This window comes from Bos indicus x Bos taurus, chromosome 25 (genome assembly GCF_003369695.1).
Source record: "Bos indicus x Bos taurus breed Angus x Brahman F1 hybrid chromosome 25, Bos_hybrid_MaternalHap_v2.0, whole genome shotgun sequence".
NCBI lineage: Eukaryota > Metazoa > Chordata > Mammalia > Artiodactyla > Bovidae > Bos > Bos indicus x Bos taurus.
In genome coordinates this window covers 19781248-19808983 of record NC_040100.1, presented here as the reverse complement: position 1 = coordinate 19808983, position 27736 = coordinate 19781248, and the positions used below count along the sequence as shown (strand labels likewise).

Sequence of the window (27736 nt, the reverse complement as noted above, 5' to 3'; positions counted from 1 at the left end):
CGACTGAGCGACTAAACTGAACTGAACTGAACCAAGGAAAGCTCCCTCAGATGTTGTTAGAAGGGTGGCAAGGAGAGGGAGATAACTTATACAGAGTAAGATACTCAGTTTGACGAGTGTTGGCAGTTGCATATATCTGTGTACCACCACCTGAAACAAGATATAAAATACGTCTGAGACTCCAGAAAGTTCCCTTGTATCTCTAGTTGGTCTCTTCACCAACTAGAGATGGTTGGTAACCCAGCAGCCATTTTTCTGATCTGGGCTCTCACGGGTTTCCCAATTCTAGAATGTCATATAAATGGAATCATACAAAATGCATTCTTTTTGTGTCTTCTTTCACTCAAGATGGTCTTTGAGATTCATCCATGTTGTGCACATTGTCAAAGATAAAGCTGGATGCCAGTTAAAGTGGTAAAGTCAGATATTTTAATAAGTAATAACTATTGCAACAGGGAAAAGAATCCAGCATGAACTGAATTCAACTCTGATTTGTATAGAGGGTATCTAAGGGGAGAATGAGGGAGGAAGCAGGGGAACGAGCCAGGAGTCAGTAGAATCAGAGAAAAATTATAGAAAGTGTGAAAAAGGGATTAGTCCATGTGAAACTATCTGGATTTGCTAACTGAGAGACAGCAAGGCTCTATCTTCAGGTGTTGCCTGGAACAAACAGTAAATTCTTCTTGAGTTTTCTCAGGTCCACACCCTAAGGGGGATTGGAGACATCCTTAGGGGTGTGGCCTTGAGCTGTTAGAAACTCTGTTGTTTGCTCAGGTCTTTATATTGTAGGCCAAGATCGAGGTCTAGTCCAGGAGTGCTCAGTGGAGCCTGGCTAGAGTTTGGTCAAGGAGAGAATCTTTGTCAGTGTAAAATGGCTTGCTCCTTTGTGTGCTGTGTGAATACACCATGATTTGTTCATCCATTCAGCCGATGATGAACATTAGAGTTGTGTCTAGTTTTCGGCCATTCTGAATGGACTGCAATGAACATTCTTATTCTCTTGGATCCAAGAGTAGAATTGGTTAGTCATAGGGTGAGTATTCATTTAACTGCAGACTAATTTCCAAAGTGGTTTATCAGATTATACTTCCCACCAGCAATGTGTCAAAGCTCCGGTTGCTCCATATCCTCGTTTAACATTCATCAGTGGGTATGCAATAGCATTTCATTATGGCCTTAAATGGCATTTCCTTGGTGACAGATGTATACTTATTGGCTATTCCTACATCATCATTTGTGAATTACCTATTAAAGCCCTTTCCTATTTTTGTTGATGATGGTAATGTTGATTTTGACTTGTTAGAGTTCATTATATATTTTGGATAGAGATCCTTTTTCAGATGGATGTGTTTTAAATATACATACACATATAGGAAAATGTGGTGGTGTGTGTGGTCATTTTGTCACTAAATTGTGACCAACTGTTTGCAACCCTCTGCACTGTAGCCTGCCAGGCTCCTCTGTCCATTGTCCAGGCAAGAATACTGGAGTGGGTTGCCATTTCCTTTTCTAGGGGACCTTCCCAACTTGGGGATCGAAACCTGGTCTCCTGCATTGCAGGTAGATTCTTTACCGACTGAGCCACCAGGGAAGCCCAACATGTAGGAAAGTGAGCTGCCTTGGCACTCTGGGTAAAAAAACCAACTGGCAGCACTGGTATAGGTCTATTTCTGTCTCATCGATCTATTTTTCCACCTTTATGCTGAGACCACACTGTTTTGATTACTTCAGTTTTATAGTGGGTCTTAAAATTAAGTAGTATTAAGCAGTTTTAGTTCTCCAACTTCACTCTTCTTTTGAAGATTTGTTTGGGCTATTTTAGATCCTTTGTGTTTCCATTGTAGAATCAATTGTTAGTTTCTTAAAAAAAAAAGCTGGCTAGGGTTTTGACTTGGAGTTAGTTAAAAACTTAGCATTATTCAGGTCCATGGCATCCTGTTACTATGTTCTGTGTTATATTAATTACATTTTCTGTTTTTTTTTTGATTGTTGTTAAAAAGTTAGATATGGGACATTACACCAAGGGGACTGACTTGATTCTCCTACTTATTTCACTCTCTGTAAATGTAGGTTCCTTTTCCGTTTACACTTTGCCCACTATTCAATGACTTCTTACAAGCAAGACAGTAGATTGTAGATCATATTACTCCTTGTAAAGTAATTAGATGTTACATGAAGCCAAGAGGCCATGCCAGTAGTCTCCTTTGGGAGGAAACTATCTTGTGAGTCTTCTTAGTTACTCAGACCCAGTTTTTCAGGTAATTGATCCCTTAAGGTCTGCCGATCTACTCAGGAAAGCAGCAAGCTTTAGTTCCCAAGAAGGAAGCGAATCCAGACTCTGTTTAGGTACAGAGTCTATCAGCCTCAAGACTTTACTTCCTGTCTTCCATTTATAAACCAAGAATGAAACCAACAGGAAATAGAAACCAAAAACTGCAACTAAAATATGTAAAAGAACAACAATGAATTTAAAAATTAGAGCAGTATCTTAAAGACCACAGGGCTTCCCTGGTGGCTCTGACAGTAAAAAATCTGCCTGCAATGCAGGAGACCTGGGTTGGATCCCTGTATTGGGAAGATCCTCTGGAGAAGGGAATGGCTACCCATTCCAAAAGAACAACAATGAATTTAAAAATTAGAGCAGTATCTTAAAGACCACAGGGCTTCCCTGGTGGCTCTGACAGTAAAAATCTGCCTGCAATGCAGGAGACCTGGGTTGGATCCCTGTATTGGGAAGATCCTCTGGAGAAGGGAATGGCTACCCATTCCAGTGTTCTCCCTGGGGAATTCCATGGACAGAGGAGCTTGTCGGGCTACAGTCCATGGGGTTGCAGAGTCAGACACAACTGAGCGACTAACTCTTTCACTTAAAGACCACAAGCAGTGTACAGTTAAAATCCCTAACTGAAGAGTTCAGGTTTTTTTAAGCACGAGCCACCTGTTATCCTTGCTTGGCCCTGTAATAAACCTTTCTCTGCTTAAAAAAAAAAAAAAAGAAAAATGCCAAACTTGAAAAAAATTTTAAAGAAATATTTTAAATTATTTATGTATTTTTTGGCTGTGCTGGGTCTTAGTTGTGGCACAAGGGATCTATTTTTTTAGTTGTGGCATGAGAACTCTTAGTTGAGGCATGTGGGATGTAGTTCTCTGACCAGGGATTGAACCTGGGCTCCCTGCATTGGGAGTGCAGAGTCCTAGCCACTGGACCACCAGGAAAGTCCCCCAAACTTGAAAATTAATGCTGAGAATACTCATTGATTTTTGTTGTTGTTGTTGTTGCAATTGCATATATATGGAATTACATAGCTACATATGCATCTATGGGCTTCTCTCATGGCTCAGCTGGTAAAGAATCTGCAATGTGGGAGACCTGGGTTTGATTTCTGGGTTGGGAAGATCTCCCGGAGAAGGGAATGGCTACCCAATCCAGTATTCTCACCTGGAGAATCCCATGGACTGTGTAGTCCATGGGGTCGCAGAGTCAAACACAACTGAGCAGCTTTCACATACATATACATCTATAAGTAGTTAAACAATACACAAACACACACACACATGACAAATTCGTACTATTTAAGCACCTGAAACATTGGGTGGGCATGCATGCTCAGTTACTTCAGTTGTGTCCAACTCTTTGCAACCCTATGGACTGTAGCCCTCCAGGCTCCTCTGTCCTTGGGATTCTCCAGGGGAGAATACTGGAGTGAGTTGCCACGCCCTCCTCCAGGGGATCTTCCTGACCCTAAGATTGAACCTGCAACTCCTGTGTTTCCTGCCTTGCAGGCAGATTCTTTACCAGTGAGCCACTGGGGAAGCCCGGAAACGTTGGGGGTGGGGTCTGAATCCACGTGGGTAAGTAGGTTTGTAAGCTGCGTGGGCGCAGGAGGGCCTAGAGGAGCTATCCCACGTTGAAGGTAAGGAAGGGTGGCGGTGAGGAGATACCCCTCGTCCAAGGTAAGGAGCAATGGCTGCACTTTGCTGGAGTAGCAGTGAAGAGATATCCCACGCCCAAGGTAAGAGAAACCCAAGTAAGACGGTAGGTGTTGCAAGAGGGCATCAGAGGGCAAACACACTGAAACCATAATCACAGAAAACTAGTCAATCTAATCACACTAGGACCACAGCCTTGTCTAACTCAATGAAACTAAGCCATGCCCATGGGGCAACCCAAGACGGGTGGGTCATGGTGGAGAGATCTGACAGAATGTGGTCCACTGGAGAAGAGAATGGCAAACCACTTCAGTATTCTTGCCTTGAGAACCCCATGAACAGTATGAAAAGGCAAAATGATAGGATACTGAAAGAGAAACTCCCCAGGTCAGTTAGGTGCCCAATATGCTACTGGAGATCAGTGGAGAAATAACTCCACAAAGAATGAAGGGATGGAGCCAAAGCAAAAGAATACCCAGCTGTGGATGTGACTGGTGATAGAAGCAAGGTCTGATGCTGTAAAGAGCAATATTGCATAGGAACCTGGAATGTCAGGTCCATGAATCAAGGCAAATTGGAAGTGGTCAAACAAGAGATGGCAAGAGTGAATGTCGACATTCTAGGAATCAGCGAACTGAAATGGACTGGAATGGGTGAATTTAACTCAGATGACCATTATATCTACTACTGCGGGCAGGAATCCCTCAGAAGAAATGGAGTGGCCATCATGGTCAACAAGAGAGTCCGAAATGCAGTACTTGGATGCAATCTCAAAAACAACAGAATGATCTCTGTTCGTTTCCAAGGCAAACCATTCAATATCACAGTGATCCAAGTCTATGCCCCAACCAGCAACGCTGAAGAAGCTGAAGTTGAATGGCTCTATGAAGACCTACAAGACCTTTTAGAACTAACACCCAAAAAAGATGTCCTTTTCATTATAGGGGACTGGAATGCAAAAGTAGGAAGTCAAGAAACACCTGGAGTAACAGGCAAATTTGGCCTTGGAATACGGAATGAAGCAGGGCAAAGACTAATAGAGTTTTGCCGAGAAAATGCACTGGTCATAACAAACACCCTCTTCCAACAACACAAGAGAAGACTCTATACATGGACATCACCAGATGGTCAACACCGAAATCAGATTGATTATATTCTTTGCAGCCAAAGATGGAGAAGCTCTATACAGTCAGCAAAAACAAGACCAGGAGCTGACTGTGGCTCAAACCATGAACTCCTTATTGCCAAATTCAGACTTAAACTGAAGAAAGTAGGGAAAACCACTAGACCATTCAGGTATGACCTAAATCAAATCCCTTATGATTATACAGTGGAAGTGAGAAATAGATTTAAGGGCCTAGATCTGATAGATAGAGTGCCTGATGAACTATGGAATGAGGTTCGTGACATCGTACAGGAGATAGGGATCAAGACCATCCCTGTGGAAAAGAAATGCAAAAAAGTAAAATGGCTGTCTGGGGAGGCCTTACAAATAGCTGTGAAAAGAAGAGAAGCGAAAAGCAAAGGAGAAAAGGAAAGATAAAAACATCTGAATGCAGAGTTCCAAAGAATAGCAAGAAGAGATAAGAAAGCCTTCTTCAGCGATCAATGCAAAGAAATAGAGGAAAACAACAGAATGGGAAAGACTAGAGATCTCTTCAAGAAAATCAGAAATACCAAAGGAACATTTCATGCAAAGATGGGCTCGATAAAGGACAGAAATGGTATGGACCTAACAGAAGCAGAAGATATTAAGAAGAGATGGCAAGAATACACAGAAGAATTGTACAAAATAGAGCTTCACGACCCAGATAATCACGATGGTGTGATCACTGACCTAGAGCCAGACATCCTGGAATGTGAAGTCAAGTGGACCTTAGAAAGCATCACTACGAACAAAGCTAGTGGAGGTGATGGAATTCCAATTGAGCTATTCCAAATCCTGAAAGATGATGCTGTGAAAGTGCTGCACTCAATATGCCAGCAAATTTGGAAAACTCAGCAGTGGCCACAGGACTGGAAAAGGTCAGTTTTCATTCCAATCCCAAAGAAAGGCAATGCCAAAGAATGCTCAAACTACCACACAATTGCACTCATCTCACACGCTAGTAAAGTAATGCTCAAAATTCTCCAAGCCAGGCTTCAGCAGTATGTGAACCGTGAATTCTGATGTTCAAGCTGGTTTTAGAAAAGGCAGAGGAACCAGAGATCAAACTGCCAGCATCCGCTGGATCATGGAAAAAGCAAGAGAGTTCCAGAAAAGCATCTATTTCTGCTTTATTGACTATGCCAAAGCTTTTGACTGTGTGGATCACAATAAACTGTGGAAAATTCTGAAAGAGATGGCAATACCAGACCACCTGATCTGCCTCTTGAGAAATTTGTATGCAGGTCAGGAAGCAAGAGTTAGAACTGGACATGGAACAACAGACTGGTTCCAAATAGGAAAAGGAGTACGTCAAGGCTGTATATTGTCATCCTGTTTATTTAACGTCTATGCAGAGTACATCATGAGAAACGCTGGACTAGAAGAAACACAAGCTGGAATCAAGATTGCTGGGAGAAATATCAATAACCTCAGATCTGCAGATGACACCACCCTTATGGCAGAAAGTGAAGAGGAACTCAAAAGCCTCTTGATGAAAGTGAAAGTGGAGAGTGAAAAAGTTGACTTAAAGCTCAACATTCAGAAAACGAAGATCATGGCATCTGGTCCCATCACTTCATGGGAAATAGATGGGGAAACAGTGGAAACAGTGTCACACTTTTATTTTTCTGGGCTCCAAAATCACTGCTGATGGTGATTGCAGCCATGGAATTAAAAGATGCTTAGTCCTTGGAAGGAAAGTTATGACCAACCTAGATAGCATATTTAAAAGCAGAGACATTACTTTGCCAACAAAGGTTCATCTAGTCAAAGCTATGGTTTTTCCTGTGGTCATGTATGGATGTGAGAGTTGGACTGTGAAGAAGGCTGAGCACCAAAGAATTGATGCTTTTGAGCTGTGGTGTTGGAGAAGACTCTTGAGAGTCCCTTGGACTGCAAGGAGATCCAACCAGTCCATTCTGAAGGAGATCAGCCCTGGGTGTTCTTTGGAAGGAATGATGCTAAAGCTGAAACTCCAGTACTTTGGCCACCTCATGCAAAGAGTTGACTCATTGGAAAAGACTGATGCTGGGAGGGATTGGGGGCAGGAGGAGAAGGGGACGACAGAGGATGAGATGGCTGGATGGCATCACTGACTCGATGGATGTCTCAGTGAACTCTGGGAGTTGGTGATGGACAGGGAGGCCTGGCTTGCTGAGATTCATGGGGTCGAAAAGAGTCGAACACGACTGAGCGACTGATCTCATCTGATCTGAAAGTAGTCAAGTTAATTTCCGTGAAGGTTCCACAGCTTGAACAAACTACTTAGGGTTGTTTTGAGGGTGCTGTTTGTTTCTGTTTGTCAGGCATGTGAATAACGCCTGGCATGCAGTAAGCACATGGTGAGTCTGTAGAAGTGAAACAAACCAGCCGCTGCCTTGTTCCTGCTAGTCTGAGACAGCAGGGAGGGTCCCTTCCCATTCCCTGAATCCTCTGATGAAGAAATCCCTGTTGGAGGACGTTTCACAACTTTCCATGAATTTTCCAGTATTGCAGTTGACACTCATGCAAATAGCATGGAATCAATAAATGTTTCTTTAATGAATAGGTGGTTGGGCCAGATCATTGTTTCCCATGGGAGGAATATGAGACGGTTTCAGGCGGGAACAGAGATAGATGTTTTAAATGTTAATAGTTAGGTATTTGTTACAGTGTGTGTTAGAAGGAAATATTAGGTAGCACCTCAGAGCTGAGTACTAAGAAAATTGAGTTTATTTAAAGACATATTACTTTGGGGAGAGGGTGTGGGGGAGGGAAGGATTAAGAGTTTGAGGTTAGCAGGTACAAACTATTATATATAGGATGGATAAGCAATAGGGTCCTACTGTATAGCCCAGGGAACTGTATTCAGTATCCGGTGATAAAGCATAATGGAGAAGAGTATGAAAACGAATATATTAATAGATATATGTATAGCTGAGTCACTTTGCTGTACAGGAGAAATTAACATAACATTGTAAATCAGCTACACTTCAGTAAAATAAATTTTTGAAAAAGACATATAACTTTGACTAGGTGGTACGTGAGTGTTATGAACATTTTGAAAGCAGTAGTGGATTGAATGAAGATTGAGTGACTCTTTCAGGTCTTTCCAAATCTGAGATTTTTGACTCTTCAGTTCTGAGTTTGAAACTTGAAATCACGATATTCAGATGGAAGGGATGTTTTCTGAGTTTGGGAAATGAGTGCAATCATGGACATGACAGCAGGCCTAGGTGCTCAGCACCAGGGAGATCCCTGCTGTTAACATTTCACTATCTACTTTATATGTCTTATGCATTCATTCTAACAAACGTAGGGACGTCCTGGCCATGTAATCTTGTAGCCTATCTTGTCGACCTGATACTGTAAGTCCAGGTTCAGTGGTCTTATAAAAAAAACCTTTGTGTTCATTCCTAATTATTTCCTGAGGATAAAATCCCGGTAAGTGGGACTGTCGGCCGTTGTGTTCACACGTGACTCTGGCTTTTTGTACCTGTTACCACAGGGCCTTGAAGCAAGTTTGGATAGTGGTGCCCTTTCTTCTCATCTCTCTCCAAAGCCAGGTTCTACTGAAAAAGAGTTTTATTGCAGATTTGTTAGGAGCACTACTGCTCTCTGGTTTTGCTTTCATCTTCATTTTGGTTTTTTTTGTGATCATCAGTAAGGCTGAGCTTTTTGTTGGTTCACTGGCCAGTTGCTTCTTTTGTGAATGGTTCATTTTTGTCCTTTACCCATTCTTCAGTGATACTCGTTTTTTCCCTTACTAATGAGTCCTGTATGTTGTAAGGATATTAGCACTTTGTGACTTGTTACACATTATTTTTCTAGTGAAATAATTGGCTTTTATGTTTGTTTATGAAGTCCAAAGTTACTGTCGCTCTTTTTGTATTAATTAAGTTTTGGCTGCACTGGGTCTTTGTCGCTGCTCTCGGGCTCTCTGCGGTTGTGGTGTGCAGACTTCTCACTGCAGTGGCTTCTCTTGCTGTGGAGCGTGGGTTCTAGGGCACTCGGGCTTCAGTGGCTGCAGCACAAGGTATCAGTTGCATCATGGCCAAACTTACTGTTGCTCTTGTTGTAAAGACAATATTAATTTTTTGGTGGGAAAAATTAATTTAAAAAGAAACAGAATAGCATCATTTAAAAATGGCAAATATTCCTCTCGTTAGTTATTTCATTGCTAAATGTTGACATCTGGTGAGTCCCTTATAGTCAAAGTGGTTCGTCACAGTTCAGTACTATTTTTTTTTTAACTTTATTTTTTACTTATTTTTAAGTTAATTTTCATTGGAATATAGTTGCTTTACATTGTGGTGTTAGTTTCTACTGTAACAGCAAGATGAATCAGCCTTACATATACATATATCGCCTCCCTTCTGGATTTCCTTCCCCCTCAGGTCACCAGAGAGCATTAAGTAGAGTTCCCTGTGGTATACTGTAGGTTCTCATTAGTTATTTTATACATAGTATCAACGGTGTGTGTATGTCAGTCCCAGTCTCCCAGTTCCTCCCACCATCTTCCCTTCCCCTGCTTGGTATCCATACATTTGCTCTCTGTGTCTGTGTCTCTGTTTCTGCTTTGCAAATAGGATCATCTCTACCGTTTTTCTAGATTCCACTGCCTGCTGCCAAGTCGCTTCAGTCGTGTCTGACTCTGTGTGACCCCATAGACGGCAGCCCACCAGGCTTCGCCATCCCTGGGATTCTCCAGGCAAGAACACTGGAGTGGGTTGCCATTTCCTTACATATATACATTAATACACAATATTTGTTTTTCTCTTTCTGACCTGCTTCATTCTGTGTGACAGTCTCTAGGTCCATCCACATAGCTACAAATGACCCAATTTCATTCCTTTTTATGGCTGAGTAATATTCCATTGTTTATATGTAGCACATCTTTATCTTCTCTGTGATGGACACTTAGGTTGCTTCTGTACTATTTTTTAAAATCGAAGTATAGTTGATTTACATTATTTTCAGGCAGTACAGCTAGGTGATTTCAGTTATGCATGTGTATGTGACAGTACTATCTGAGCCATTCTGTGATGCACATGGTCTTGGATTTTAACTTTTCTGAAATCAGATGTGTCTTAACTCTCAACATTACTTTTGGTCACTGTCAAGTGACATCAGAGGTGTCCTTACCTGTGCAAGCAGACACAGGGTTATTCCTGATGGCATGGCCTGGTTGGAAAGCTGTGACCACAGCCCTCGGTGCTTTAGTCCACCTACCTTTTAAGGCCATTTGAAGAAAGACACAAATCCTGTTTGCTGTTGAAAATCATTCCTTAATATCTTCTGATGAGATCAAGAAAGAGCCAGTAGCCAAACTTCCAGGTTGAGGGTCAGCTGCTTGGAAGAAAATCTCAGAGAGAATGTTGGAGATCTCTTAAGAAATGCACCCTTAGGGGCTTCCTTGGTAGCTCAGTGGTTGAGACTCTGCCTGCCAATGCAGGGGACATGGGTTCAATCCCTGATCCAGGAAGATCCCACATGCCATGGAGCAACTAAGCCCGTGTGCACGACTACTGAGCCTGTGTTCTAGAATCCGGGAGCCACAACTACTGAAGCTCGCACGCCTGGAGCCCAGGCTCTGTAACAGGAGAAGCCACTGCAGTGAGAAGCTCCTGCACAACTAGAGAGTGGCCTGTGCTTTCTGCAGCCAGAGGCAAGCCGAGAGCAGCAGTGAAGACCCAGCACAGGCAAAATAAATAAATCAACAAATATTAAAGGAAAGAAATACATCCTCACCAATGCCCTTGGTGACACAGAGGTCAGTATTGTGTGGAAAGGCACAGACATCCTGAAAGTGAGGGCTTAGCCAGCTTACCTCACACTTTTTTCTGTCTGTACAAGACAGAGGGAGATGATGACACTCTGGCCCAATAAAGGAGCTTTTTCAATAATTACAAAGGTAAAATTCTAAGCAATTAAAAAAGAAACATTCGCTGGTAGTGTTTTTTTAATTTCTTTTTTCAATCTTGAAATTGATGGTGTCTTAGATATGATGAAATATAGTCTACGTTTTATGAACCTCTTGCCGTGCCCAGTTCTTTTGGGTTTGTTTTTTTTTTCCAGCCGCCCTATGCAGCCTGTGGGATCTTAGTTCCGCTGCATTGGGGGTGTGGAGTCTTAACCGCTGGACCATCAGGGAAAGTCCCCTAGTTCCTGTTATAGATGACTGGTTGGTACTGATTGTGTAGGTGACTGTTACCTGCTCAGCTGCCTTGGCGGCCTGTAGATCCTGAATCACGGTGCTCACCTCCCTTCGGACTTCCCAGGAGCAGCGCCCAGCAGCGCCCTCTTCTTTCCTCTTGCCGGCAGTGTGTTAGTCTTTTTATCTTGGCTGCTCTCCCAGGCTAAGCTGTGAGATCCTTTTTAACTCCGAGGCATGGTAACCACTGGCAGTCATCTGGATTTGAGGACTGGGGAGAGACTTGTGATGGTAACCTTAGGAAGCAGGAGTCATGGGAACTAGTGATCAGGGGTCCTTGGGTTATGTCCATGTGTCTCCCCAAGTGATTGGGGGGAGGTCCTTGGCTTGTGTCCATGCCTCGCCCCACCTTTTTGTACTGCCAGACATCACTGACCACGCCCCATGTGCTGTGGGGATCCATCCCAGGCTCCTGCCAGGCCCTGTATGACCTGAGTCTGCTCGCTCCAACCTCCTCTCCAGTTTCTCCTGTTTTCTTACTCTCCTCCAGCCCTCCCTATTTCCTGCTTCCACATTCCACATCCACCCCCACCCCCGAGCATTTCTCCCTGCAGTTCCTCCTGTCTTGAATGCCTTTTGCACAGCTGCCCTTCCCTAATTCTCTAGGACTCAGCTCAGCCATGCCCTGTAAGAGGCTTTCCCTTTAACCTCTACTATAGCTCCTCCATTCACCATATAATTACTTCCCTCGTTTGTTGTGATCTCTGTCTCTGTCGCTTCTCTGTTTTGTTCACCACTGTAATCCAATGCCCGGCACTTAGCAGACAACAAATACTGCTAGACTCTCAATAAACATTGCTGGACTGAATCAATAGTATTAAATTGACTGATAATGCAGAGTTGGAAGGAATAGAAACTGCTCCTTGTTATCCAAGATGCCACTAATGACTCCAGCAGGGAACACTTAGAGGGAGGCAAATTGATCGGCTTTTCAGCAGTTTGAGCTTCTTGGTGGTGGGGCGAGTGCCTTCTCTGTGGGGAGTAGTCAACAGTGGTTCTGTGTTGTCAACAGGATTCTTGCCCTGGATGTGGGGCAGGAACAGTTTGACCTGTATTCTCATCACATCTACATCATCTACCCATCTTGCTGCAACTGCACATATGACTTTTACCACTAGATGGCGAGAAGTGATTCCTAAATCAGTGTTTCTTTTTTCTTTTTCTTTTTGGTAATTGTTTGCTTGTGGTATCTTAGTTCCCCCACCAGGGATTGAACCTATGTCTGTTGCAGTGGAAGCTCAGAGTTGCAAGTCTACCGCTGGACCGCCAGGGAGTTCTCAAGAACACTTTTTTCAGAGGGCTTATATACCCAACACACATTGAAACAAAAGTTTCACAAAAACAGCCCTGACTTCTCCAAGATAGTATGATGCTGCTATTTCCTACTTTACTGTGTTCTACTTCATTTTTTAAAATGGAGATTTGCAAACTATTACATTGATTTTGTGATATGAATGGGTCACAACTCATTGTTCAAAAAGCACTACTTTTATTGGCTGAGATTCGTGCCTTAGTTCCCCAATCAGGAATTGAATCCTCGCCTTGAGCAGTGAAGTCCTCAGTACTGGCTACTGCTGCTAAGTCGCTTCAGTCGTGTCCGACTCTGTGCGACCCCATAGTCAGCAGCCCACCAGGCTCCCCCGTCCCTGGGATTCTCCAGGCAAGAACACTGGAGTGTGTTGCCATTTCCTGCTCCAATGCATGAAAGTGAAAATCGAAAGTGAAGTCTCTCAGTCGTGTCCGACTCTTCACAACCCCATGGATTGCAGCCTACCAGGCTCCTCTGTTCATGGGATTTTCCAGGCAAGAGCACTGGAGTGGGGTGCCATTGCCTTCTCCACCTAAGCACTGGACCTCCAGGGAATTCCTGAGAATCACTGTTTTAGACAACTGAGCAACTTTGCTTTGTAAAACTCGGTCTGCTGTTCTCCTTGGACAGTCTGGGCTTTTAGCAAATTGTGTTCCTTAGTATTTTGGGTGTTTCTCATATGTGCTTCCTTGAGAATGCCTTTGGATGTGCAGACATGGGTGCAGGAGACTGGGGGGCATGTTTGTCTAGACTTCAGCAGCTGTTGCCGTTAAGGCAGCAGTAAGCCTTGTTGGTAGGGGCTTCCCAGGTGGCGCAGTGGTAAAGAATGTACCTGCCAGTGCAGGAGACTCAGGAGACATGGGTTTGATCCCTGGGTTGGGATGATTCCCTGGAGTAGGAAATGGCAACCCACTCCAGTATTCTTGCCTGGGAAATCCCATGGACAGAGGAGCCTGGTGGGGCTACAGTCAATGGGGTCGCAAAGAATTGGACATGACTGAGCAACTGAGCCCATAAACCTTGTTGGTAGGTATGAAGAAAAGAAAAGATGTAATTTGTGCATCTGGGAGCTTAGAACTTAATTGGGTGACACCATACACGCACACACACACACACGCTCTAAGTTTCAGCTTACTTACCAGGCAATGTGGAGTGGATGTATCATGCAGGATATCACTTAGGATGCTTAAGGTTGTAAGTAACAGAAGCCTGACTCAATTTGATGTAAGTGGTAAAGACATTTATTATCTCACTAAATTTTCCTTGTGTGGTAGAGAAGGCTCTGGGCCCCTGGGGGGTGTGGTATGGCCCTAGGGATCCAGATTCCTTCCCTGACTTCTCATTTATCCTGAGGCTGGTTCCACTTATGTTTGCCAGGAGATTTCCAATGGTAATCAGGGCTTTAGCTCCCAGGCTTGGAACACGGCGTCTATCATTGCTTGTAGTGTAGACTGGGGTTGAGAACCTTTAGGCTACCCTGGCACTTTCCAAGTTGTAGCTGCTTTATTTGTTCCTGGTTTCTCCACTACAGCCTCCTTAAGGGACATGAAAGGACTGACAGAGTCAGGAGAAATACTTTGGTAGTTATTAGTGATATTTGCTATTTATTTTTGGGTCTCCCTTCCCCTGGACACAAAACTCTTGTTTGGACAGAGTTACCTGACTAGCTCCGGCCAGGGAGTTTGCTGTGTGAATAAATGTTCAAAGAGCTGTATGAAATATGAGGTGAGCTTACTTGCTGTTTCAGTCTGTTCAGTTCAGTTCAGTCGCTCAGTCGTGTCCAACTTTGTGACCCCATGAATCGCAGCACGCCAGGCCAGGGTCCTGGGAAAGGAATTAATGATATGCAGGAAGAGAGAGGTAAGAAATGACTGTGGTGGGAAGTGTGATGGGAGTGACTGTGAATGTAAAAGTGGATGAATGGATGAGTCTGTTTAAACTTGTGCTGGAGCATTAAATGTTATTTAACCTTTCATTTTTTAAAATTGAAGTGTAGTGGATTTACAGTGTGTTAATTATTGCTTACAACATAGTGATTCAGTTATATATGTGTGTGTGTGTGTGTGTGTGTGTGTGTAAATACCCCACACATACGTTCTTTTTTAAAATATTCTTTTCTGTTATGGTTTAATGTAGGCTATTGAATATAATTCTCTGCTGTACAGTAGGGCTTTGTTGTCTATACATTCTATATGTAATAGCCGATATCTGCTAACCCCAACCTCCCTCTCCATCCTTCCACCAGTCCCCTCCCTTTGACAACCACCAGTCTGCTCTCTATGTCCATGGTCTGTTTCTGTTTCATCAGTTCAGTTCAGTTCAGTCGCTCAGTCGTGTCCGACTCTTTGCGACCCCATGGACTGTAGCACGCCAGGCCTCCCTGTCTATCACCAACTCCCAGAGCTTGCTCAAACTCATGTCCATCAAGTCGGTGATGCCATCCAACCATCTCATCCTCTGTCGTCCCCTTCTCCTTCTGCCTTCTGTCTTGCCCAGCATCAGGGTCTTTTCCATTGAGTCAGTTCTTTGCATCAGGTAGTCAAAGTATTGGAGTTTCAGCTTCAGCATCAGTCCTTCCAATGAGTATTCAGGACTGATTTCCTTTAGGATTGACTGGTTGGATCTCCTTGCAGTCCAAGGGACTCTTAGGAGTCTTCTCCAACACCACAGTTCAAAAGCATCAGTTCTTTGGTGCTCAGCTTTCTCTATAGTTCAGCTCATATCCAAACATGACTACTGGAAAAACCATAGCCTTGACTAGACGGACCTTTGTCAGCAAACGTTTCTGTTCCATAGATAGGTTCATTTGTGTCATAGTTTAGACTCCACTTGTTAGTGATATCACGTGGTGTTTATCTTTCTTGTTCTGACTTCGCTTATTATGATAACCTCCAGTTGCATGATTTGGCCAGAGATGAATCTTTGGATCCTTGACCTGGTTCCTGGGAACTTGCCCATGGAACCTGGCCTGACCCTTCTCTCTAATCACCTGTTTCCTTTTTCATCTCTTTCAGGTTTGCAGTGAGCATTGGCTACTGGCAGGACCCTTACATCCAGCATTTGGTGAGACTCTCTAAAGAGAGGAAGGCACCTGAAATTAACCGAGGCAAGTGCCCAGCTCCCTTCCCTACATCTCATGAATCCCTGGGGTTCTAGGAATTCATTCTTAAAAAGAGAGTTCCGGGGTGTACTGTCTCCACCAGAGTGCTCGTTTCCCAACTTTGACACCAGCACAGTGTGTTATGAAACTTTTAATCTTTATTCCCCTGCTGCTGCTAAGTCACTTCAGTCGTGTCCGACTCTGTGTGACCCCATAGACGGCAGCCCACCAGGCTCCCCCGTCCCTGGGATTCTCCAGGCAAGAACACTGGAGTGGGTTGCCATTTCCTTCTCCAAAGCAGGAAAGTGAAAATTGAAAGTGAAGTCGCTCAGTTGTGTCTGACCCTCGGCTACCCCATGGACTGCAGCCTTCCAGGCTCCTCCGTCCATGGGATTTTCCAGCCAAGAGTTCTGGAGTGGGGTGCCATTGCCTTCTCCTGGTACATGAAAAATGGTGTTTTACATTCCTCTTATTTGAAGGTGTGGTTGAAACTCATTATTCTGTGTTTAAAAGCCACTTACATGTCTTTTGCTGAGAGCTGTCTGTTCATATAGGGGGTTATTTTTGTTGTTGTTGCCCTATTTTGTTAGTAACACTGTTAGGTTCTGCAAGTAATTTCCAGCAAGGAAGTCAAAGGATTTGAGACAGGAATGTGACTTAGTTGCAGCCAGATTGAAAAATTGACCACTGACCATGATTCTTGTGGGTAGGGGAATCTTGGCCCTAAAGATGGGTCCTGTAGGTGGACTCTGTAAGAACTGCAAAGAAATGTGTAAATAGTGGTTCCTAAAGAGCAGGACTTGGTAGTTAACATTGAACTGAGGGTAGAATTGGGCAGCAGTTAGCCTGGGCGAGGCCTGGCCAAGAGGCCTTCCTGAAGCCTGCCTCTGCCGCTGTCCAGATGGATTTCCCAGGGAATGTTCTGGAGGCAGGCAGCCGCTCTTCTTCGTAGCCCTGGGCCGTGTGGCAGCCTCCTTCCTTCTTCCCCTCCCGGGTCCACGTGTCTAGACTGGGGACCTCCAGCCCAGGAGGAGAGCACTCCCCAAAGATCTGAGGTGAGGACATTGTTTCCTCAAATTGAATCCATTGCGGATAATATTCTGCAGAATACAATAAAGATGATTTACTAGAGGCATCTCCCTAGCAGTCCAGCGGTTAAGACTCCATGCTTCTTCCACTGCAGGGAACATGGATTCGAGCTCTGATTGGGGAACTAAGATCTTGCATGGTTCACGGTGCAGCCAAAAAAAAAAAAAAGGTGATTTACTAGAAAAATAAAATGTAAACACAAGCCCAAAGTATTTGTTTGTTTATAAGTCATGTAGGGGTTATCAATTGATTAGTTATTTGGCCGAACCAAACAGCTTTGTGGGTTCTTAGTTCCCTGCCCAGGGATCGAACTCTGGTCCCTGGCAGTGGAAACACAGAGTCCTAACCACTGGACTGTTAGGGAATCCCTCAAAATATTTATCAGCACATTCACTAAAATTTGTCTGTCAAATGACAAAGTTTCTGAATACTACTCTCAAATTTTGCTCTTAAAGCATTTGCACCTTGAGTATCAGGCCATTAGAACAGATAGCCGCTATCTTCCTGTCTCCCTTCTGGGTTTCCCATCTCCTCTGTTCCAGCTCCTCACCCTAGAGCTTAACAAGTCCATTAATTAGGCCACCACTTGCTGGTATCTCTGCTTCCCCGCTTCGCCACCCTCACGTTGGTGATGCCATTTTGTAAACACAGAGGCTGTAACCCACACAGGATGGAGGTGAAAGGAACAAGATAATAATCATGGCTCTCCTTGCTTTGACATTCATCTGCCCAATTCCCTGACCTAAAAATGTTATTTTCCATGTGTTCTCAGTCCCTGAATCGTGTCCAACTCTTTGGGACCCTATGGACTGTAGCTTACCAGGCTTTGTCCATGGGATTCTCTGGGCAAGAATACTGGGGGTGGGTTGCCATGCCTTCCTCCAGGGGATCTTCCTAGCCCAGGGATCAAACCAGCATCTCCTGCTTCTCTTGCATTGCAGACAAGTTTTAGCAGAGTACTCATTAACTTCCCCTGGAGCCGTGAAAAAGCACCTTTCCAAGAGGACATTTGGATCTTGATAAAAGATACTCGTCTTTCCTAAGTAACAGGACAGGGCATTTTATTTTTCTTAAACTACCATTAAGTAGCTTATACTTATTTTGGTCTGATCAGCTTTTTTTTTTCCCTTAAAAGAAGAATTTGGAAATCATTATTTCTCCTGACCTGAAGAAGGGCACAGTGTTGTTCTGCTCTCCCTAGCACTGTGGGCTTTGCATGGATTATTCCTGTCGTCACCAAGTGATAGCTTGCTTCTCTGTCTGTCACTTAGGATATTTTGCTCGAGTCCATGGCGTCAGTCAGCTTACAAAGGCATTTCTACGGAAGACAGAATGTAATTGTCAAATTCTAAATCTTGGGGCCGGGATGGATACCACCTTCTGGATGTTAAAGGTAAATTTCCCCCCTTCTCTTCAGTCGTTTTAATTTAGTTTACTGAAGATGTTCACCTGGTTCAAAAACTTGAAAAAAGAGATTAAAATGGGGTGGGAGCCTGTCTCCCATCCCTCACAACTTCCATCAGCTCTGTACTTTATCCCACTAGGGCCCTAGTGAAGATATGTGGGTTGTTGCTCACATTTTGCTGCCACAGACAGGGTTATAATACAATTCCTTGGGTACATTTTCCTCTGCATGTGTGGAAATGTATCAGAGAAAGAATTCTATCAGTAGAACTGCTGAGACAAAAGAACATATGTGTTTGTAATTTTGATGAGAACTGAAGATTTTATTGTTAGAATAACAGTGTCTTTGGTAGTAACACTGGGAGATTTGCAAGACTGGGTAAAGATAACATGATCCAAAGCCTTTTTGAAGTCATTCTCTGATTTGATTCCTCAACTGTTCTGTTTGGGGTTGTTCAAGGGCAGGTGTGGAAACTTGGGTCTGGTTAGTGGCAAACCCAGGGCTGAAGTTGTGGTCTTTGATTCCTAGACTGGATTTTATCACCAAACCTTTTCCCTACAAATATCTCACTGATGGCATTTTCGGGTTTTTCTTGGTTCTTCTATCTGGTGGCAGTAATGGGTATGTGCATTCTCCAGATTTCTTGCAGACAGAGAGCAAGATAAATCAGAGGGTATAACATAACTCAACCTGCATTATCTGTTTTGTCCCCATCACCTGATAAGAAGGTCTTTGGTCATAAGAACTCTCAACCTTCCTCTTACTCAAAAATCAGTGGCCTCAACATGGCCCTGGTGTTAATCATTTGCCGCTGCATTCTTCCTTCTGGATAAGATAACTGATATTTATGACTGCTTTTTTTTTTTAATCTATTTATTTATGGCTGTGCTGGGTCTTCGTTGCTGTGCAGGCTTTTCTCTAGTTGTGGCAAGTGGGGACTCCTGTCGGGATGCAGGGCCTGGGCCTCTCATTGTGGGGGCTTCTCGTTACAGAGCATGGGTTCTAGGGCACAGACTCAGGAGTTGTGGCATGTGGGTCAGTAGTTGCGGCTCCTGGGCTCTAGAGCACAGGCTCAATAGCTCCCGCTCTGTGGCACGTGGGATCTTCCTGGATCAGGGATTGAACCTGTGTCTCCCGCATTGGCTGGCAGATTCTTCACCACTAAGCCACCAGGGAAGTCCCTATGAAGTGTGGTTACACATACATGACCTCAGGAATTAACATGAGAGCTCTGTTGGAGGAGCTCACACAGATGGGGAATACCAGGTTTTGGAAGTTGTTCCCCCAAATTGGACAGCTAGTGGCACTGGGATGTGCACCAACATTGGCCTGCAGCTCGTCGAACTCCCGATTCCTTCCTCTTTCCTCTGCACGCAGCCCTGTGGTTGCGTGAGGGGTCTTTTCTTTGTGTTAGTTGTGCCCCTATAACACTGTGACCCTGGTGTGGTGGAAGCGACTGGAACAGAAGGCAGTGTCAAAGAGTGTGTACCGCCGGCATTAATACAGACTGCTGGAGAGATCCCTCCTTCGACCTGACACCCTTTGGACTTGGCCATTTTTTTTTTTCTTTTACCGCCATCTGGTAGGTGGGTTAATCATTCATAAATCTGAGATTTTAATTTCTGAGCAAGGTACACGGAGGCATATGCACCCCTTGCAAGAAACAAAGACAAGGAGCTTCCCCAGTGGCTCAGTGAATAAGAATCTGCCTGCCAAATAAATGCACGAGACACGGGTTCAATCCATGATTCGGGAGGATCCCCCGTGCCACCGAGCAGCTAAGCCCATGGACCCCAACTATTGAGCCTGTGCTCTAGAGCCCAGGAGCCCCAGCCACTGAGCCCATGTACCACAACTACGGAAGTCTGCCTGCCCAGGAGCCTGTCCTACGCAACAAGAGAAGACACGGCAACCAGAGAGTAGACACGGCACGCTGAAACCAGAGAAAAGCCGCACAACAGTGAAGACCCAGCACAGCCAAAAATAAGTAAAATTATTAAAAGAAAAAGAGGCGAGAAAGGGGACTAGCTCAGGGCATCAAAGTCCTATGTGGAAATTTGGAAATCAGTGTAATTATTTGATAATTATATTGATCTGAAGAATTTTTTTAAAAAAATCTTAAGTTCTTCTTTTTAAGACAAATATTATCTTATTTGCTCCCTTAGAGCAAAGGTTTCACAGGCCAAATCCAGCCTGCCACCTGTTTTTGTGAATAAAGTTTTATTGGAATACAGCCATGCACATTTATTTACCTCTTACCTATGGCTGCTCTGGTACTTGGAGCAGGGCTGAGTAGTTATGACAGAGATCTTCAGGTCTGCCAAGGCTAAACTGCTTACTTTCTTGCCAGAAAGTTTGCTAATCCCTGTTTTAGAGCTGTATGTGCCTCCATAAAAGAGCAGGGAGATCTTGTCCATTGATTGTGATATCTCGGGCTCTTTCCACCTGGGATGGCGCCCCCAGCTGCCCCAGCAGAGGCTCAGCTGCAAGTCACAGGCTTTCTGGAGCCACAACCATGTGAGCTCATTCTGTATAATCTCAGGGGCTCACTATTGAACAGTCACAGATGCCCATCTTCAGGCAGCAGGCAAGAACAGGGAAAGTTGATCTTGTCATGAGGCAAAAATAAAGGGTAAGTGAAACCCTGTAAGGGTCCTCAGTTCTTTTTTTAAATTATTTTTTAATTGGAGTATAATTGCTTTACAATGTTGTGTTAGTTTCTGCTGTACATAGTGAATCAGCTATGCTGTGCTTAGTCCCTCAGTCGTGTCCAACTCTTTGCAACACCAGGGACTATCGCCTGCCAGGCTCCTCTGTCCATGGGATTCTCCAGGCAAGAATACTGGAGGGGCTTGCCATGCCCTCCTCCAGGGGATCTTCCCAATCCAGGGATTGAACCCAGGTCTCCCATACTGCAGGCGGATTCTTTACCATCTGAGCCACCAGGGAAGCCCAAGTGAATCAGTGTACATATATCCCCTCCCTCTTGAGCCTTCCTCCCCCTCCTCCATCCCACCTTTCTATGTCATCACAGAGGGGCCTTGGTTCTTTGTAGCCCTTGGATTCTGTTTCTGCCCAACCAGAGGGTCAGGTGTGGACAGAAAGCAGTCTCGATTTTGGCCACCCGTGAAGCAGTTGATCACGTTGGATCTTTGAGGAACCCCCCTTCTTCGTGGCTGTTCTTGGCTGCCTCCCAGTGGCCATGCTCAGCTTTGGGTGTCTCCCTGCCTCCCGTGCCCTGTGAGCTACTTGGGAGTGGTGTCGGAAGAGCCACAGAGAATTGCAGAATGAAAAGTTGAAGCATCACTTGCCAGAGCCATTTTGCCCCTTTCTGAAAGCTAAGAAAGAGGATGGCTGTTTGTTAAAATCTCCTGGTGTGCCTTTTAGAAACTTTCTTTTGACAGTGATCCCCTATTCAGAATTCTTAGGAGGATCAAGTGCCCGAGTGCCTGGGAAAGCTCTTTAAAAAGTACGAAGTGATGTAGGACTCTATGCTGTCCTTCATTTATTTGCTTTGGATTGTCCGTGTGGTGTTCTGGAATTTTAGGCCTTTTTTCTTTTAGTAGCTTTTTTGACTGCACTGGGTCTTCACTGCCGCCCACAGGCTTTTCTAGTTGCAGTGCGCGGACTTCTCCTTGTAGTGACTTCTCTTGGTCCAGAGCACAGGCTCTAGAGCACCGGCTCAGTAGCTGTGGTGCATGGGCTCAGTAACCCCATGGCACGTGGAATCTTGCTGGATGAGGGATTGAACCTGAGTCCCCTGCCTTGGCAGGCAGATTCTTAACCTCTGGAACACCAGGGAAGTCCCGGTTTTAGAGTGTTCTTGTTGCTCCGTACCTCATGAGTACAAATTCTTGAGAGGTGTTGTAGAATTTCTTAGCAGAAGTCATTTCGGTGTATCCTTTTAACATATCCTCTGAACATCTTCAGACAGCTTTTACCTAGCCCTGCTCTGCAGTCCTGCAGCAGCTGTGTGTTGCAATTCCAGGAGTGAACAGCTGAGGGTGGGTGAGCCCAGGTCTCCTCTGATGGCAGGAAACCATCTCATCCCTTTGTTTTCTTTTTCTTCCTTCTTCCTTCCCTCTCCTTCTTCCTCCTTCCGTCTTCTTCCCCTCCTTCTCCCAAACCAGATCCCCTGCAATTTTAACTGAGGACCCTTTTCCATGTGGGCGGATCTCCTCATTCTGTTCTTGCCCTTAGGGGTCGCCTTCCCACCGGGAAGTGCGTGCTCGTGGTTTCTGCCCCCATCACTCCGTCCTTGGGCAGGTCTGCTCCCACTTCCTACCTGTCCTCCGTCTCTCACTTGCTGCTGCTGTTCAGTTGCTAAGTCGCGTCCGACTCTTTCTGACCCCTTGCACTGCCCCACGCCAGGCTCCCCTGTTCTTCACTGTCTCCAGTTTGCTCCACTCTTCTCCAGTAGTATATTGGACAGCTTCCGACCCGGGGGGCGGGGGCTCATCTTCCGGTGTCACATCTTTTTGCCTTTTCATATTGTTCATGGGGTTCTTGCAGCAAGAATACTGGAGTGGTTTGCCATTCTCTCTTCCAGTGGATCGTGTTTTGTCTGAACTCTTCACTTTGACCTGTTCGTCTTGGGTGACCCTGCATGGCATGGCTCATAACTTTACTGAGTTTCATAGACCCCTTCGCCCACAACAAGGCGGTGATCCATGAAGGGGCCATCTCTCATTACTGTCTTCATAAATGGTACTCTTACCTGCCGGATCGCTCAAGTCAGAAACAAGGGTATCATCCTTACCCCACCTTTTTGTTTGTCCTATTCTACACCAAAGAAGCCCCCACCAGGCTCTGGATATCAGCCCCTTTCTGGGTATGTTGGCCAGGTTGTGGGGCGCCTTGTTTCTTGCTAAGTCTTAGGGTATGACGAGCTGCTACAGGCAAATGGGGGTGGTGTTTTGTCTTCACAGCTGAAGATGGATCTGAGAAGTACAGTTGAATTACAGTGTGTTACAGCAGAGTGATTCAGTTATACATATATGTCTTTTCCCTTAGAGCTTATAATGAAATATTTAGTATAGTCTGCTATACAGTAGGTCCTTGTTTGTTATTTTCTATATAGTAGTGTGTAGATGTGGGCTTCCCTGATAGCTCAGCTGGTAGAGAATCCACTTGCAATGCAAGAGACCCTGGTTTGATTTCTGGGTCGGGAAGATCCCCTTGAGGAGGGCATGGCAACCCACTGCAGTATTCTTGACTGGAGAATCCCATGGACAGAGGAGCCTGGTGGGTTATGGTCCAGAGGGTCGAAAAGAGTCAGATTTGCCTGAGTAACTAAACACACAGCAGTGTGTGTGTATATATATATGTGTGTGTGTGTATATATATATAATTCCCAATTTATCCCTCCCTTCTTTCCCCTTTGATAACAATAAGTTTGTTTTCTGTGTCTGTGGGTCTGTTTCTGTTTTGTAGATAAGTTCATTTGTATCATTTTTTTTTAGATTCCATATATAAGTGATATCATATAATTTGACATAATATTATGTTAGTTTCATAGTATTATTACATAGTGATCTCATATTTGCATAGATTTGTATACGTGTGTGTGTTCAGTCGCTTAGTCTTGTCCGACCCCATGAACTGTAGCACACCAGGCTCCTCTGTTCATGGGATTTTCCAGGCAAGAATACTGGATTGGGTTGCCATTTCCTCAAGGGATCTTCCTGGCCTAGGGATTGACCTGAATCTCCTGTGCCTCTAGAATTGCAGGCGGTTTCTTTACCTCTGAGCCACTAGGGAAACCTATTTGCATACATTTGGGGCTAAGTTATTGATTGGACGGGGAGGAGAAGCTGGAGAGAATTCTAGCACAACCAGTAGGTTGACTGGATGGGGTATAACCACTGACTAAGCTAGAAAAAGGAAAAGAGGGAAGCAGGGCTGTGTGTGTGTATTTCACACTTTTTAAAATTGTAGCCACAGTAAAAAAAAAAAAAGAACTGTACACTCCTAGCCAGGACCTAAATCTATGTACATATGTCTGTACACACAAGATATAAGGACACCCATGATGCTTACTAAGGGCAGGCCCCATTCCGAGTGTTACTCATGCGTTTCTTCTTTAATCCTCACAACTCTATGAGGTGTTAATCATTTTCCCTACTTTTCAAATAAGGAAACATTGGCCCAGGGATTTTAGTGGCTGTCCCAAGGCCTTACAGCAAACAAGTGGTGGAGTGCGGATTGGAACCTTTCGCCCATGTCCGGGCTCCAGCGTACCTGCTGTTTACCACCCCACCCCACCCCACTATATATCACAGAAAAATGCTGACCCTAATTCCATGTGAAATTTTCTGATGTATATTACTTTATTTTATTTCACCCCCAGTCTGCTGGTTACAACCCACCACATTGGTTTCTTGACCCTCTCTAATAGGTGTCAAGCTGCGTTTTTGAGAAATACTTCTCCTGTCCTCCTTCCAGACCACCTCTTAACATCCCTGTGACCATTCTCCTGGTTCAGACTCCCCGTCACTTCTCTCTTGGACGACTACAATAATCTCCTTTTCCCCTCCATCCGTTCTTGATGCTGAGACCAAGTAAATTGGAGAGACCATTTCTGACTATATCATTCCCCTGATTTTAATTTATTTTGTATTTTGACCACTCTTTGAGGCATGTGGGATCTTCGTTCTCCCAACAGGGACCAAACCCTTGCTCCCAGCAGTAGAAGTGTGAGTCTTAATCACTGGACTGCCAGGAAAGTCCTCATTACCCTGATTTTAAATCCTGAAGCACCGCCATTGTTCTTTGGGCCCCTAGGACTTGGTACGTGAAAGTGATCTGTGAATGTATGAGTAATAATTATATAAAAATTGCAGGTGTGCTCAGTCATGAAGTCGTGTCCTATGGACTGTAGCCCACCAGGCTCTTCTGTCCATGGGATTTCCCAGGCAAGAATACAGGAGTGGGTTGCTGTTTCCTTCTCCAGGGGATCTTCCTGACCCAGGGATCAAATCTGTGTCTCCTGCATTAGCAGGCAGGCTCTTTACCACTGAGCCACCAGGGAAACCTTGTATAAGGATTACTCTCTGTTTTTTTTTTTCTCAGGATGAGGATCTTCTACCAAGAAAATATTTCGAAATTGACTTTCCGATGATAGTCACGAGAAAGCTGCACAGCATCAAGTAAGTGTGGCTTTGGCCAGAAGCAAGAGCCTGGTGGGCTTCAGAACCAGCTCCTGGGAGACCGCGGGTCTGGATGTGGGAAACCTCATGTTTCATCCCCTCCCTACTCTCTTTCTTGCCCCAGGACCCTCATTCCAATGTATTGTGCAGTCAACAGGAAATACACCGTCCTTTGTGGCTCTTCTCTCTGTTTTTGTAATTCCCCTGAAGATTAACAAAAAAGTGACTTACAGTAGATTAGTAATCTGAATTTAAAAAAATTTTTGGATAGTTGATTAGCAGTGTTGTATATTAATCTGAATTTTGGTGTGTATTTTGCTTACTTCTTTATCCCTACGATATAGAAAGATGCCTGGCCCCAGAATAGATATGTAGTAAAATTCTTTTTTTTAAAAAAGCAACAGCATATATATATATATTTGTGTGCTGAGTCTTGGTTGCTGTGTAGGCTTTCTCTGGTTGTGGCAAGCAGGGGCTACTCTCTAGTGTTCTGAGGGCTTCTCATTCTGGTGGCTTCTCTTGTTGCGGCGCACAGGCTCTTGGGCAGTCAGACTTCAGTGGTTGTGGCACTCGGGCTTAGTGGAATCTTCCTGGACCAGGGATCGAACCCACGTCCCCTGCATTGTCAGATGAATTCTCAACCACTGGACCATCAGGGAAGTCCATTCAGAATTTTTTGAATGAATGAATGGGAGGCTGAAGTTACAGTTACTATATAAGAGATGTAACAGGGGCCATTCTGAGTTCAGTTTTCAAGGAATTTGCCAAGTTGTAAGTGGTGAGTTTGCTAATCTTTGCCAAGAGTTTTTCTTTGCCTACCCTCATGTTAAATGCTTCACTTGGATGGTCCTCCTCAGTCCTCAGAGCCTACTTGTAAATTAAGTGGTATCATTGACCCCTTTCTACAGGATGAGAAAACTGAGGCTCAGAGAAGTTTAGTTAATTTGCCTAAAGTCACCCAGAAAGGCGTGGAACTGAAATTTAAACCCTGACTTCAAGACCAAGGTTAAGGTTTTCCAACAGTTATAACCTACGGGTCCACTCTCCTTTTTATAGTGGTCATATAAATAAAATCCCAATTCTTAACATTTAACCAAATTTTTGATAAGCACAAAAGTTTCTGCTTATCCTTTAGAGATGTCTGATTCTTTAGACATCCAGAGAGAATTGGAGGTCATTTTCAAACTTTATTTTTTTAGTTTATCCTTGTATCTTTTGCCACTGCAGGAGACGCAAGAGACACGAGTTTGATCCCTCAGTCGGAAAGATCCTCTGGAGGAGGAAATTGCAACCCGCTCCAGTATTCTTGACTGGAAAATAACATGGACAGAGGAGACTGGAGGGTTACAGTCCAAGGGGTCACAAAGAGTCAGACATGACTGTGTGCACACACACATGAAAATAAGTTTTTTTACCCTTTCTACATATAAAATTATATCTACATTAAATATGCTTTGAAGGTGCTGTACTGTAATTCTGATGCTCTGGGAACACTACGAAGTGTGACTAAATACAAAGTGTGACTAAACTTGTTGGAACTCTTGAGTGAAATCAGGGCAGGTAGGCTCAAGGCCCAGGGTGGTTTTCTGGGGTTAAAAAGCATTGACATTTGTGTATGGTTGTTGGGATATTGAACTTGGTTCTCTGATTTCTGATTTTTCACATATTCTTTTTTTTTTTTTTGGCCATACCATGGCCTGTGGGATCTTAGTTGCCTGAACAGGGATCAAACCCAGGCCCCTGGCAGTGGAAGCACAGAGTCCTAACCACTGGACTACCAGGGAATTCCCTAGTGTTTTGCAGATTCTTGATTGAGGGAGTTATCACATAAATGTTACTAAACTTTAGGTCTCAGTAAGAGTCAATATTTTTAGTTTGTCTGTGAGGAATAATAAGCTGTCTTAAAAAGTTCTGTTTGAGAAGAGGCAAGACATTTGAACGACTTGAAAAATACTGGAACATTTGAATGATTCTTGCTTGCCTGTCTGTAGCTGTTTCTAAGTAAGTGTGTTGTGATCTGTTTGTGATTTGATAGCAGATTCTCAGCTTAGCTGACCTAACCTGACTGACACTCATATCCTGTAGACTTTTATTATATGTGTCTAAGGTCAAGTGTGATTAAACAGATGACCGTTTGGCGTGGTCCTTCCTTTGAACACTAGTGATATTGGATTGGCCAAGGAGTCTGTTGGATATTTCCATGACATCTGCTGGAAAAACCCGAGCAAACTTCTTAGCCAACCCAATATCTTGTTTGCTGTGTCAGTATGCGTGTCTGTGTTTTAGTGGTAAATGAGCTACTTGCCTCATCTTTCTTTTTCCCATCTTCTGCAGACTGAAACCTCTCCTATCAAAACCCATTTTAGACTTGCATTCAGAGGACACACTTCAAATGGGCAAGTATCCATAACTTGA

The 27736-nt window shown here is 44.2% G+C and overlaps 1 protein-coding gene and 1 non-coding gene across 3 annotated transcripts in view; one reads left to right on the top strand and one right to left on the bottom strand.

Annotated features, from left to right (window-relative positions):
- Positions 1–27736, top strand: part of LCMT1 (leucine carboxyl methyltransferase 1) — a 69540-nt gene that overhangs the window by 13074 nt on the left and 28730 nt on the right. The window contains exons 2-5 of one of the 2 annotated variants that reach the window (XM_027526954.1): positions 15594–15685; positions 18040–18161; positions 25245–25321; positions 27656–27717. In XM_027526954.1, the coding sequence (XP_027382755.1) occupies positions 15594–15685; positions 18040–18161; positions 25245–25321; positions 27656–27717 (353 nt within the window). The remainder of the gene's footprint in view (positions 1–15593; positions 15686–18039; positions 18162–25244; positions 25322–27655; positions 27718–27736) is intronic. The other variant, XM_027526955.1, reaches the window with a different exon arrangement.
- Positions 3144–3216, bottom strand: TRNAG-CCC. The gene has a single exon. It is a non-coding gene; the product is annotated as a tRNA-Gly (tRNA).